Source organism: Chrysochloris asiatica, unplaced genomic scaffold (assembly GCF_000296735.1).
Source record: "Chrysochloris asiatica unplaced genomic scaffold, ChrAsi1.0 scaffold00023, whole genome shotgun sequence".
NCBI classification, from domain to species: domain Eukaryota; kingdom Metazoa; phylum Chordata; class Mammalia; order Afrosoricida; family Chrysochloridae; genus Chrysochloris; species Chrysochloris asiatica.
In genome coordinates, this window is record NW_006408541.1 from 13,595,359 (window position 1) to 13,607,454 (window position 12,096).

General features: G+C 46.4%; 1 protein-coding gene across 1 annotated transcript in view; it reads left to right on the forward strand.

The window, feature by feature from the left end:
- Positions 1–10,317, forward strand: part of KCNB1 (potassium voltage-gated channel, Shab-related subfamily, member 1) — a 132,821-nt gene extending 122,504 nt beyond the window's left edge. The window contains exon 2 of the mRNA XM_006839194.1: positions 8,314–10,317. Within this exon, the coding sequence (XP_006839257.1) occupies positions 8,314–10,317 (2,004 nt within the window). The remainder of the gene's footprint in view (positions 1–8,313) is intronic.
- The last annotated feature ends 1,779 nt before the right edge of the window (positions 10,318–12,096 follow it).

The window sequence follows — 12,096 nt, forward strand, 5'->3', positions numbered from 1 at the left end:
ACCCACTGGTGTTATGAATAATGGTTCTGTCAACACATACGTGGGAGGGAGGTCAGTGGTAAAATCCTCACCTTCCATACAGAAGATCTGGATTTGATTCCCGGACAAGGCACCTCATCCCCAGCCATCTTGCTTCTGTCGGTGGAGGCTCGCACGTTGCTATCATGCTGAACAAGTTTTAGCAAAGCTTCCAGACTGAGATGGCCTAAGAAGAAGGCCTGGGGATCTACTTCCAAAAATCAGACAATGACAATTCTATGATCACATGGTCTGATCCACAACCAGTCGTGGGGACGGCACACGACCAAGCAGCATTTTGCTCCATTGTATGTGGAGTTGCCATGAGTGAGGGGCCAACTCAACAGAGGTGGTGGTGGTTATGTGGTGGTGGTTATGTGCTGTGGAGTCGCATCCGACTCGTGGTGACCCTGCGCAGGGTTTCTAAGGCTGTAAATCTTTATGGGAGCAGAAACCCTCTTATTTCTCCTGAGGAACAGCTGATCGTTTCAAACCGCTGACCTTGAGATTAGCAGTCCGACACATAACCACTACACACAGTAAAAACAACCAAACATGGGGTGTAACTCTCAGCTTGTCAGCAGGCTTCACAGCCATGGACAAGCTCTCCTCTTTCCAGGTAGGAGCTTGCGATGGTTTATATATACATGTTCTGTGCCTCGTCCGCACTGGAAGAGCAGGGGATATGCAAGGCAAGGATGACAGAGTCCATGTTTATTTCTGTGGTCAGCCAACAGAGCCATCAATTAAATAATGAGAGGGGACTTGCTCCTAACACCCATGAATCCCACCCTGAGGATCCCCATGCTGATCAGGTCTTCTAAAAGACTGAAGCCATTTCTTCCATTGAGTGGGCCCTCAGATCCAGAACCTCCTCATGGTGAGAGAATTTGGGGCCACCTGCCAAGTCCTAGTCCTGGCTTCTGCTCCCTGGATTCCTGGAGTCCTGCCCAAACCCATGTAGGCTCAGATCCCAGGAAAGCAAGGCTGGAAATACAGAGGCCCTGTCCCAGGCTAGAATTGGAAGGATTCCCAGATGTAGCTGTCCCTCCACCCCTGGGGCTCCCCCCAGAGAGCAGATCAACTGGACTCATTTGAGTTTAAGAGCCATCAGAGGATCTCTGCTACTTTAGCTGGACACCAGGGACCACAGACCCACCTCTGTCCTCCTAGAATCAACAAGTCCAGGAGCTGAGGTAGAGGTGTCAATAAAGTACCTGAACAGAAGTGCTTAACAAAGTACTTAATAGGAGTCCTGGTGTGGCACTATAGGATTAGCCCTGGACTGCTAACTGCAAGGTTGGTGGTTCAAACCCACCAGCCACTCCTTAGAAGCCCTATACAAGGTTGCTGTGAGTTGGAGAAAAATATTAAAAGTACCATGGACTGCCAGAAGAGCAAATAAATCTGTGTTGGAAGAAGTACAGCCAGAGTGCTCCTTAGAAGCCAGGATAAGAGACTTTGTCTTGGACATATTATCAGGAAGGACCGGTCCCTGGAGAATGAAATTATGCTTGGTAAAGTTGAGGGTCAGTGAAAAAAAAGAAGACCCCCAATGACATGGATTTGGCATTGACAGCAGCAATGGGCTCAAGCATTACAATTGAGGTTGGCACAGGACCTGGCAGTGTTGCGTTCTGTTGTATATTGGGTTGTTGAGTCCGAGCCAACTGGAGGGCACCTAACAACAACAACATGAGTCTGAACCAACTCAACACTTAACAACAACAACAAGCGTAATATATGTTAAGTGGCTGTTATGAGGTAAGGGTTTGATTCCTTTCAGGCCCCTTTAAGAAATGAGGAAACTGCATCACCAGCCCATAAAGAAGTGTGAGGTTGTGGAGTAAGAAATGCAATTGTAGCTAAGAGTGACTGGGACAAATCGTGCACATAGAAATAGCTGAAATGGTGTATGTTCTGTTGCATATATTCTGAGTAATAAAAAATGAATCATATATATATAGTTACTGTGCCACATGCTGACCAAAGGGCTTTGTTGGTGTCAAATGCACTGCATTCTGATTCATAGTGACCCTATAATTTATTTCCAAGGCTATAAATGTTTGTAGGAGCAGAAAGCCTTGTCTTTCTTCCTCAGAGCTCCTGGTAGTCTGGAACTGCTGACCTTGTGGGTCATAGTCCAGTACCAGTGCTGTAAGGGAACTGCTATTGTGATCCATCTTACAGATAAGGAAACTGAGGTACAGAAGGTTTAACTCAACATTCTTAAATCCCCAGCCAGGAAGTATGGCCCTGAAGAGAAAAAAACCTTAAGCATGGAGTCTTTGTGGATAGGGTAGAGGGAGAACCCCTCAGCTGCATCACAGAACAAGCTGGTGTTGACCCTCCCAGTTCATCCTGAACAGTAGGTGACCCCCCAGGGTCCAGTGGGGCCTCTTCCCCACCACCACCACCCAGGCACCTTCTCTCTTCTGCCATGTCCTAATGCTGAGCAGAGGAGGAGGGCACATGCTCAGGTACAAAGGGGGTGCCCGCCTTAGAATAACAGGCTTGGAGGATTGCAGTGGCTGGGTGCATAATTCATGCATATGTAGGCAGAACATCAATTATGTGAGCCCTCCTGGGGGTTAGAAACTGGAGCAGGCTTCCCCTGCCAGCCTCTGGGGGAAACGGGACCTCCCAGCTCTTAAAGAAACAGGCTTTCTGGGAATCCACTCCTTTCCAGAAGACGCCCTCTGGGCCTGGAGGAATGAGCTTCTTGCTGTACACTCAAACTGACCAAGCCCCCCCCTAGTAAGTGCCTGTGCATATCTTCCCCACCCCTCAACAATGTACGAGAAACCACTGCCATATCCTAGAGGGTCTTAACCGCAGCCCTATTGACCTTTTTGCTTGGGTGTGGCGCTGTAGGACCAGCACTGGACTATGAACCACAAGGTCATCAGTTGAAACCCACCAGCTGCCCTCTGCACTATAGGATGTTTAGAAGCTTCCCTGGTCTCCACCTACCCAGTAGCACACACACCCTCAGCTGTGACAACCAAAAATGTCTCTAGACATTTCCAAGTGTACCCTGGGAAGCAAAATTGTTCCCAATCGAAAACCGCTGGCATATCCCTGTTTTATAAATAAGGGAACAGACAGGAAGAGTTTCCATATCCAAGACTACACAGCCAGGAAATGGCAGAGCTAGGGCACACACTCCTAACCATGGTGCAAGTGTTTCCCAAGTGTGCCACCCAAAATGTTTTATTCCAGTAATCATCTGGTAGCATTGTGGTTACAAGCCGGCTGCTAATCTCAAGGCCAGCAGTTAGAAACTACCAGCTGTTCTTCAGGAGAAAGATGAGGTGTTCTGCTCCGGTAAAGATTTACAGCCTCAGAAACCCTGTAGAGGGTTGCCATGAGTGGGCTCCACAGCACACCACCACCATCTATGTACATATTTATGGATTTTATACATATTCATATTTATGCATTTTTAATGCAGATATCCCTAGTATGCGAAATCAACAGTTTTGAAAATGTTATTTCTTAGGATAAGGCTAAAATAAAACAAAAGAGGTGAATTTGGAGCTTGTTTGTTTTATATTAAGGAAAAAGTAGTGCCAATAGCAGAATACATACAGTATGTTGTTATAATCGAGCAAAATGAATAAATTATTTGCTTAGAGACGCAGACATCGGTATTAAAAACTATGGCCAAAAAATAAAAATAAAAAACATGGAGTTTATTGGTCAGGAAGAGACTGGAGGAACCGGAGGCTATGGCCCTTAGCCACTCTCCCTTCAGGACTGGATTTTCATGCAAGCAGTTGTTGCTGTTGTTAAGCGCTGTCAAGTCGATTCCGACCCAGAACAACCCTGTATAGCGTTTCCAAGGAGCATCTGGCGAGCTTAAACTACCAACCTTGTGGTTCAAACCGATTTTGCAACCCACAGAGCCCAGCAGTAGGTATGTATATAGAGGAAACAACAATGCTAGTAAGGTAGTCTCATCTTAGAATGGTTAATCATTCAAAAGCAAAAGGGCAACATTTTCCTAAGGACAAAGTTGAAAAGGAATGGGAAGGTGGGTGGAATGGCAGTAGAAACCACTGGGAAAAAGCAGATAGCTGTTGTTGCGTGAAGGGAATTGTCATTATTGACATGAAACAAAGTGCATGATTTGTTGAAAGTAAAGTTGATGTTCTTGTCTGTAAACCTTCACTCAGTTCACAATAACTATGCCCAAAAAGCCCAGCATAGGTAATGTGATTGATGTCACTAAATTGTACATGTGAAAAATTCTAAATTGGCAAATGTGTGTGGCGCTGCAGGTTAATACACTGGACCACAAGGTTATTTGAACCACAAGGTTTATTTGAAAGGTTGGCCTTTCAAGCTCACCAGCCGCTCCTCGGAACCAACACCACAGCACTTAACAACAGCAACTATATATTTTGTTGTTTGTTTGTTTTTAACGTAATGCTAAATGACCGTGGTAGTGTGCCATGGAGTTAGTTCAACTCATAGTTATCTAGCATAGAGTACCTGAGGCTGTAAATCTTTATGGGAGCAGACAGCCTCATCTTTCTTTCGCGGAACTAGTAGCTTTGAACTGTTGAGGTCAGCAGCCAGACTCATAACCACGCTCAGCAATTCGTTCCCTCAAAGTGTTTGGTTGTAGCTAAGAAATTTGCATAACTTTGCACCCTGCATGCACTACTATATTTATGGATATATTTGCAGCATAGGTAAACACTTATGTAGAAATATCCTCTGTTACATATATAGTTACACTAATAAAAAGAGTAAGAAAAGCAACTAAAATAAAGAGAGAGAACTCTGCACTGTGGCTGGCTCTGGCGTCGGGGAGGACATGTGGAAACTGTCCACGTTGTTGCTCCAGGCTCGGTTTCTTACCTGAGTGGTGGGGTCCACAGGTGTTTGTGTGATTATGTTTCATAAATGATGACATACATCGGCTATACTTTAGTGAGCATCAAGTTGTTGTTGTCAGGTGCCATCGAGTCGGAACTGACTCATAGCGACCCCATGCACAGCAGAACGAAACAATGTCCGATCCTGGGCCAACCTCACTACCGCTGCCACACTTGACGCCATCAATGATGCCACCTAGCTGATCCGTCTCGTTGGGGGTCTTCCTCTTTTTCTCTGACCCTCTACCTTACCCAGCATGACATCCTTCTCCAGCGACTGTTCTCTCCAGACAATGTGTCCAAAGTAGGAGAGACGAAGCCTAGCCATCTTGGCCTCCAAGGAGCACTCTGGCTGCACTTCTTCCAAAACAGATCTATTGGTTCTTTTGGCAGTCCATGGCACTTTCAGTATTCTCCTCCAACACCACAACTCAAAGGCATCAATTCTTCTATGATCTTCTTTATTCACTGTCCAGCTCTCACATCCATATGAGGTTTTTGAAAATACCATGGCCTGGGTCAGGCGCACCTTAGTCCTCAAGCTGACATCTCTGCTCTTCAATACTTCAAAAAGTTCCTGTGCAGCAGATTTGCATCAAGTAATCCATTTAAAAACATGATTACAGAATTTTTGTGTTTCAGTGATGTGTAAATTAAGAAACCAAAACTCCAAATTTTTATTTTTCAAAAAACACAGGCAGGAAAAAACAAAAAATGTTGGTAGAAAGACAAGTGAGTTGGGGAAAGGCCGAATCATGCAGTGCCGTCCCATCTTCTGAGTGGATCTAAGAGCTCCAAGGTTCTCCCTTGGCACCCTCTGTGTCTGGGCCATAGATAAGTGTTTGCCTAATTGAAAGCTGAGTGAGGGTCCTGGCCCACATTTCACTTGCAGCTCTGTGAACTTGAGCAACAACCAGCAAACACTTTGGAATCACCTGCTGGGTGCTTGTATTCTGGGCTGGGTGCTGGAGGTGCAGAGAAAAATCAGAACTAATCCCTGCCTCTACACTCAAACACTCCCACCCCACCCCAACCTCTGGGTAGAGCTAAACATATTCCTGAAAGCAAACAAGCATTGAAAAGTCAGCCTATACTAGGATATGCATAATGAGACTGGCTGCAGGATGAAGGGACCACCCAGCCTGAGGGAAAGCAGGAAAGATTTCAGAGGGGAGGGACAGTGTGAGCGAGGGTTTGAAAGATGGCTTGGAGTTCACCAGACAGACAGACAGCAACAGGCACAGAAATGGGGAAACGCTTGGTATGACTGGAATTGGCCAACACTTACATTGTTGTTGTTGTTAAGTGCCATCGAGTCGGTTCTGACCCATAGCGACCCTGTGTAGGGTTTCCAAAGAGCAGCTGGTGAGCTTGAACTGCCAACCTTACAATTCAAATGGCTTTGCAGTCTGGCGCATTAACCCACAGTGCCACACCAAGACATGCACCTGGAAAAATGTAAAGTTTGTCTTCCGGGGGCAGGAGAAGCCAGAGACAGGGGTTGGAGTCAAAATATAGGGACTCGCATTTGACAACCATGTGTTCTGAGTGGGGGATCCATTGAAGGGACAGAAACCTGCAGTGGGGTTTACTTTAAAGGCTACAACTGCAGAGTTTCAGGACAAGGGCAGGAAACAAAGACCAGCTGAGTCATTCAAAGGCTGGGTGGTCTGGGCTGGCTGACTGGATGGTTTTGACTAAGATATCCAAATACACACCCTGTTCCCATGATAAAAACCAGTTGCCCGTGGAGTTTGCTTGCACTCAGGGCTACCCCATGTGTGTCAGAGTAGAACTGTGCTCCACAGGATTTTCAATGGCTGTTTTTTGGAAGTAGATGGTCAGGCCTTTCTTCCCAGGTGCCTCTGGATGGAATCGAACGTCCAGCCTATTAGTTAGCAGATGAGTATGATTACTGCTTGCACTGCTCAGGAACTCATAGATGTTTTGTTGTTGTTCTGAAGTACCATGGAGCCGGTTCTGACTCAGCAACACTGTAGAGGGTTTCCAAAGAATGGCTGGTGGGTTTGAACCACCGACCTTGCAGTTGGCAGTTTAGTACTTACCCTACAGTGCCACACCAAGATTCCATTGATGTGTTTAGGGAGTTAGATTTTGTCCTGAGGAGTTCTGAAAAGATATTCAAATTACAGAGTAGGGATGTGATTGCATTTGTCATTTTGAAAAAGAACCCCAGAGCAGTTCCTTACAATTTGCTTGTGTTTTGCAGTCTGCAGTCTGGCCTATAGACCATTAATTTCATCAAACACCCACTGAGCCCTTCCTCTGGGCCAACACGTTTTGTTGGTTCAAGAGATTCAAAGGTAGATAAATAGTGGGTTCTTAGCCTCAAAACGTTCATAGTCCCAGGCAAGAGTTAATAACTATGCCTCTCTAGAATTTATCTGAAAAATCTTGACACTTTTTTCTAGCAAAAGGGTCCTTAACCCTTCACCTGGTTTCTAACATAGCTTGAAAGCAAGCATATGCTCTGGGATCTGACAAGCCTAGTAAGATCCTGGCACTTACTATCGAACAATCTGTGAAAGCCTAGGTTTCTTTATCGGTTAAATGGAGGTTGTTGTTGTTGTTAAGTGCCTTCAAGTCGGTTCTGACCCATAGCGACCTTGTATAGGGTTTCCAAGAAGCAGCTGGTGAGCTCCAACTGCTGACCTTGCAGTTCAGACGGCTTTGCAGTCTGACGCATTAACCCACAGTGCCACACCAGGACTCCAAATGGAGGTAATATCTGTAATGGAGACTCCTGGTGTGGTGCTGTCAGGATAAGCACTGGACTTCAAACCACAAGGTCCACCGTTCAAACCCACTAGCTGCTCCTCGAAAATCCTATACCAGGTTACCATGAGTTGGAATCAACGCCATAGCACTTAACAACAAAAACAATCCTTGATGGGATTTATCAATCAAGTAATGCACAGAAATTGTGAAGCACAGTGCCTGGTACACAATGAACTCGCAATAAATAGTAACAACTGGTCAAGATCAGGAGTCAGCAAAGTATGGCTCCCAGGACAAGTCCAGCACATTGCCTGTTTGTTAAATAAAGTTTTATTGGAATGCTGGTGTACCCAGTCGTTTTTGTATTATCTAAGGTTGTGTTCACGCTACAACTGCAGAGTCAAGTAGCTACAACAGAAGCGACGTGGCCCTTTACAGAAAAAGGTTGCAGAGCTTTGGTCTAAGTAAGTAGCCTTAAATCATTTCAATTCTTTTGGACTCTGCTTCCATATCTGCACAATAAATAAATTGGAATAAATTATCTTTGTTAGCTCAATCACCCACTAATGAGATGCTCTGGAAAGTTAAGGCGTGTCTTGTAGGCACAGGGCTTTACAGCAATCATCCCTTTGGTGGTCGATGACTAAATCCCATTCTTTTCTCCTCACAGATCCTGGCCATCATTTCCATCATGTTCATCGTCCTCTCCACCATTGCCCTCTCACTCAACACGCTCCCCGAGCTGCAGAGCCTTGATGAATTTGGCCAGACCACAGACAACCCCCAGCTAGCCCACGTGGAGGCTGTATGCATTGCATGGTTCACCATGGAGTACCTACTGAGGTTCCTCTCCTCTCCCAAGAAATGGAAGTTTTTCAAAGGCCCACTCAATGCCATTGATTTGTTGGCCATCCTGCCATACTACGTCACCATCTTCCTCACCGAATCTAACAAAAGTGTGCTGCAATTCCAGAACGTCCGCCGTGTGGTCCAGATCTTCCGTATCATGCGCATTCTCCGTATCCTCAAGCTTGCTCGCCATTCCACCGGCCTTCAGTCCTTGGGTTTCACCCTGAGGAGGAGCTACAATGAGCTGGGTTTACTCATTCTCTTCTTGGCCATGGGCATCATGATCTTCTCCAGCCTCGTCTTTTTTGCTGAGAAGGATGAGGATGACACCAAATTCAAAAGCATCCCAGCTTCTTTCTGGTGGGCCACCATCACCATGACAACTGTTGGGTATGGAGACATCTACCCCAAAACTCTGCTGGGAAAGATTGTAGGGGGTCTCTGTTGCATCGCAGGGGTCCTGGTGATTGCTCTCCCCATTCCCATCATCGTCAATAACTTCTCTGAGTTCTACAAGGAGCAAAAGAGGCAGGAGAAAGCAATCAAACGGAGAGAAGCTCTGGAGAGAGCCAAGAGGAATGGCAGCATTGTATCCATGAACATGAAGGATGCCTTCGCCCGAAGCATTGAGATGATGGACATTGTGGTTGAGAAAAATGGGGAGAATGTGGGTAAGAAGGACAAGGTGCAAGATAACCACTTGTCCCCCAACAAATGGAAATGGGCAAAGAGGACACTATCTGAAACCAGCTCAAGTAAGTCCTTTGAAACCAAGGAGCAGGGATCTCCTGAGAAGGTCAGATCATCTTCTAGTCCCCAGCACCTGAATGTCCAGCAGTTGGAAGACATGTACAATAAGATGGCCAAAACCCAATCTCAACCTATCCTCAATACCAAGGAGTCAACAACACAAAGTAAACCAAAGGAAGAACTTGAAATGGAGAGTATCCCCAGTCCCATAGCCCCTCTGCCCACACGTACAGAAGGGGTCATTGACATGCGAAGCATGTCAAGCATTGATAGCTTCATTAGCTGTGCCACGGACTTCCCTGAAGCCACCAGGTTCTCCCACAGCCCTTTGGCATCACTCCCCAGCAAGACCGGGGGCAGCATGGCCCCAGAGATGGGCTGGAGAGGAGCGCTGGGTGCCAGTGGAGGTAGGTTGATGGAGGCCAACCCGACCCTAGATGCTAGCCATCACTCTAGTTTCTTCATCGAGAGCCCCAAGAGTTCCATGAAGACCAGCAACCCCTTGAAGCTTCGAGCACTTAAAGTGAACTTCATGGAGGGTGATCCCAGCCCACTACTCCCCGTTCTGGGAATGTACCATGACCCTCTTAGGAACCGGGGGGGTTCTGCCGTCACTGGACTGGAGTGTGCCACACTTTTGGACAGGCCTGTACTGAGCCCAGAATCCTCCATCTACACCACAGCAAGTGCTAGGACACCCCCCCGGTCCCCTGAGAAACACACAGCAATATCATTCAACTTTGAGGCGGGTATCCACCAGTACATTGATGCCGACACAGACGATGAGGGACAGCTGCTCTATAGTGTGGACTCCAGTCCCCCCAAAAGCCTCCCTGGGAGCACCAGTCCCAAGTTCAGTGTTGGGACAAGATCAGAGAAGAACCACTTTGAAAGCTCTCCTTTACTCACCTCCCCTAAGTTCTTAAGGCAGAACTGTATTTACTCCACAGAAACATTGACTGGCAAAGGCCCCAGTGGCCAAGAAAAGTGCAAACTCGAGAACCACATCTCCCCTGACGTCCGTGTGTTACCGGGTGGAGGGGCCCATGGAAGCACACGGGATCAGAGCATCTGAACAACCCACCACGGAGGAGAGACTTGTGGGCAAGATCCAAAAAGGAGTTCTGTCCAGCTTACCTGCCACAGAGCTTTCCACATGAACTCTGAAAGAGAAAGACCCTGCAAAGCCCTAGAGAAAAGAGTTGTTCCAGAGAAGGCTCCCTAAGACCTTGAGAGCCACGACAGGTCCACTGGGATGAAATTGGTCAAGCCATAGGATATAGCACCTCCTTGTAACAATTCTACTGCCCTCTCTGGGGGATGACAAGAGCAAAGCTCACAGCCACTAATACCATCATCCCAGATGTAACCGAGGCCACCTGCTTACTCCTTGTTCTTCTTCATGACTCTCCTTCCAGCCTATGAGGGCCACATCGCCATCTCTCCTGGGGTCAGCTGGAGAAGGATGCTGGGAAAAGTGGCTGGAGTTGCAAGACTGAGTTGACCAATTTGGTATTGGATGATGCCCAGTCACCACTATTACCTGTCCATCACTTCCTGGATAGATTCCACTGTGAGAAGGCTACAGGGAATGCTTGCATCATGGAGAAATCTCTGCTCCATAAAGCCACAATCCCAGCACAAAGCCCTTACTCAAATGTCTTCATTGACTTCCGTATTCTGTAGTACCTGAGATTTTATTTTGAGATAATATCAGGGTGAGTTGCACCACTTGTACTCAATTCTAATTGCCCCTTGGCAATCTGGGAGGGGTTCGGAAGACTGGCACTCAGCCAGCAGTTTGAACTCTGAGTATTGCTTGCAAGTTAAAGGAGGAAAACACGTTCTGTACATCACTAGAGTATAGATCCAAAAGATATGCAAGTGTCAAATATGCAAAAGAAATAACTCATTCAAAGAGACAATCCGAAACTGAAACACAGCATAAAAATCTGATTTTTTTTTTTTTTTTAGCTTCAAACATGAAAGGGAAAAAAAAAAATTACATCTTCCCCTCCCCTCCTCACCCCCCTGCCCCGCCAGAATGCCCTGCTCAGACTCCTGCTACAAGGAAAGCACCTATGCTAATAGAAATTCTTTTTTTATTTCCTGTGGTATAATCGAGCTAAAAAAAAAAAAAAAAAAGTTAAAATAAAAAGCACTTTATGTTTTTCAAACATAGGTTCTACCAGGGACAGTGTCAACATCTTGCACTTTAAAACGAGCACTATTTTCCCATGGGCCATTTGTTGGGGCTGCAGTTGGGTTGTTGCTACAAGCCTGTTCCCAGTCACGATGGGTGACTTTGTGCTGTGGTATCACTGTCTGCCATGTTGAAGTCTGTGGGCTCCTATCCCACCCCTCTGAAACTTCCCCTTAGCCCATGGGTCAGGAAGGGTTCTTGACCCTTGGGTGGGACCTCTCACAAAGTCACATGTACAAGAGACATGCACATCTCAGAAGAACGCAGTAGATAATTGGGCATTGGGTGTCTCACTCTGTTCTTTCTTGTCAACCAGTCACCGATGTGTTTTCAGTGTCACTGTCTGTACAAAAAGCTGAGCTCTCCTTCCTGCAGCCATCAATGCAGCCAGTACAGACAAAAGCAATAAGTATTCGTATGCATCGTGAGTGGTCTGGCATGTTTCTTGGTGTTGGTCTTCCTGTCCTAGTCTGAGGACCTGGCCTTGACCTGCCTGATTCTAGTTCAATGGCATAGTGTTATTGGCCATTCCTCAGTACATTGATGTTGTGTTGAGCCACTGATTAGTACAATACCATAATGTTGGATCATCTGTCAGTAAAGACAAGTTATTGCTCTGCCTGTCTTTAGTTTGATAGAGTGATGTTGTTC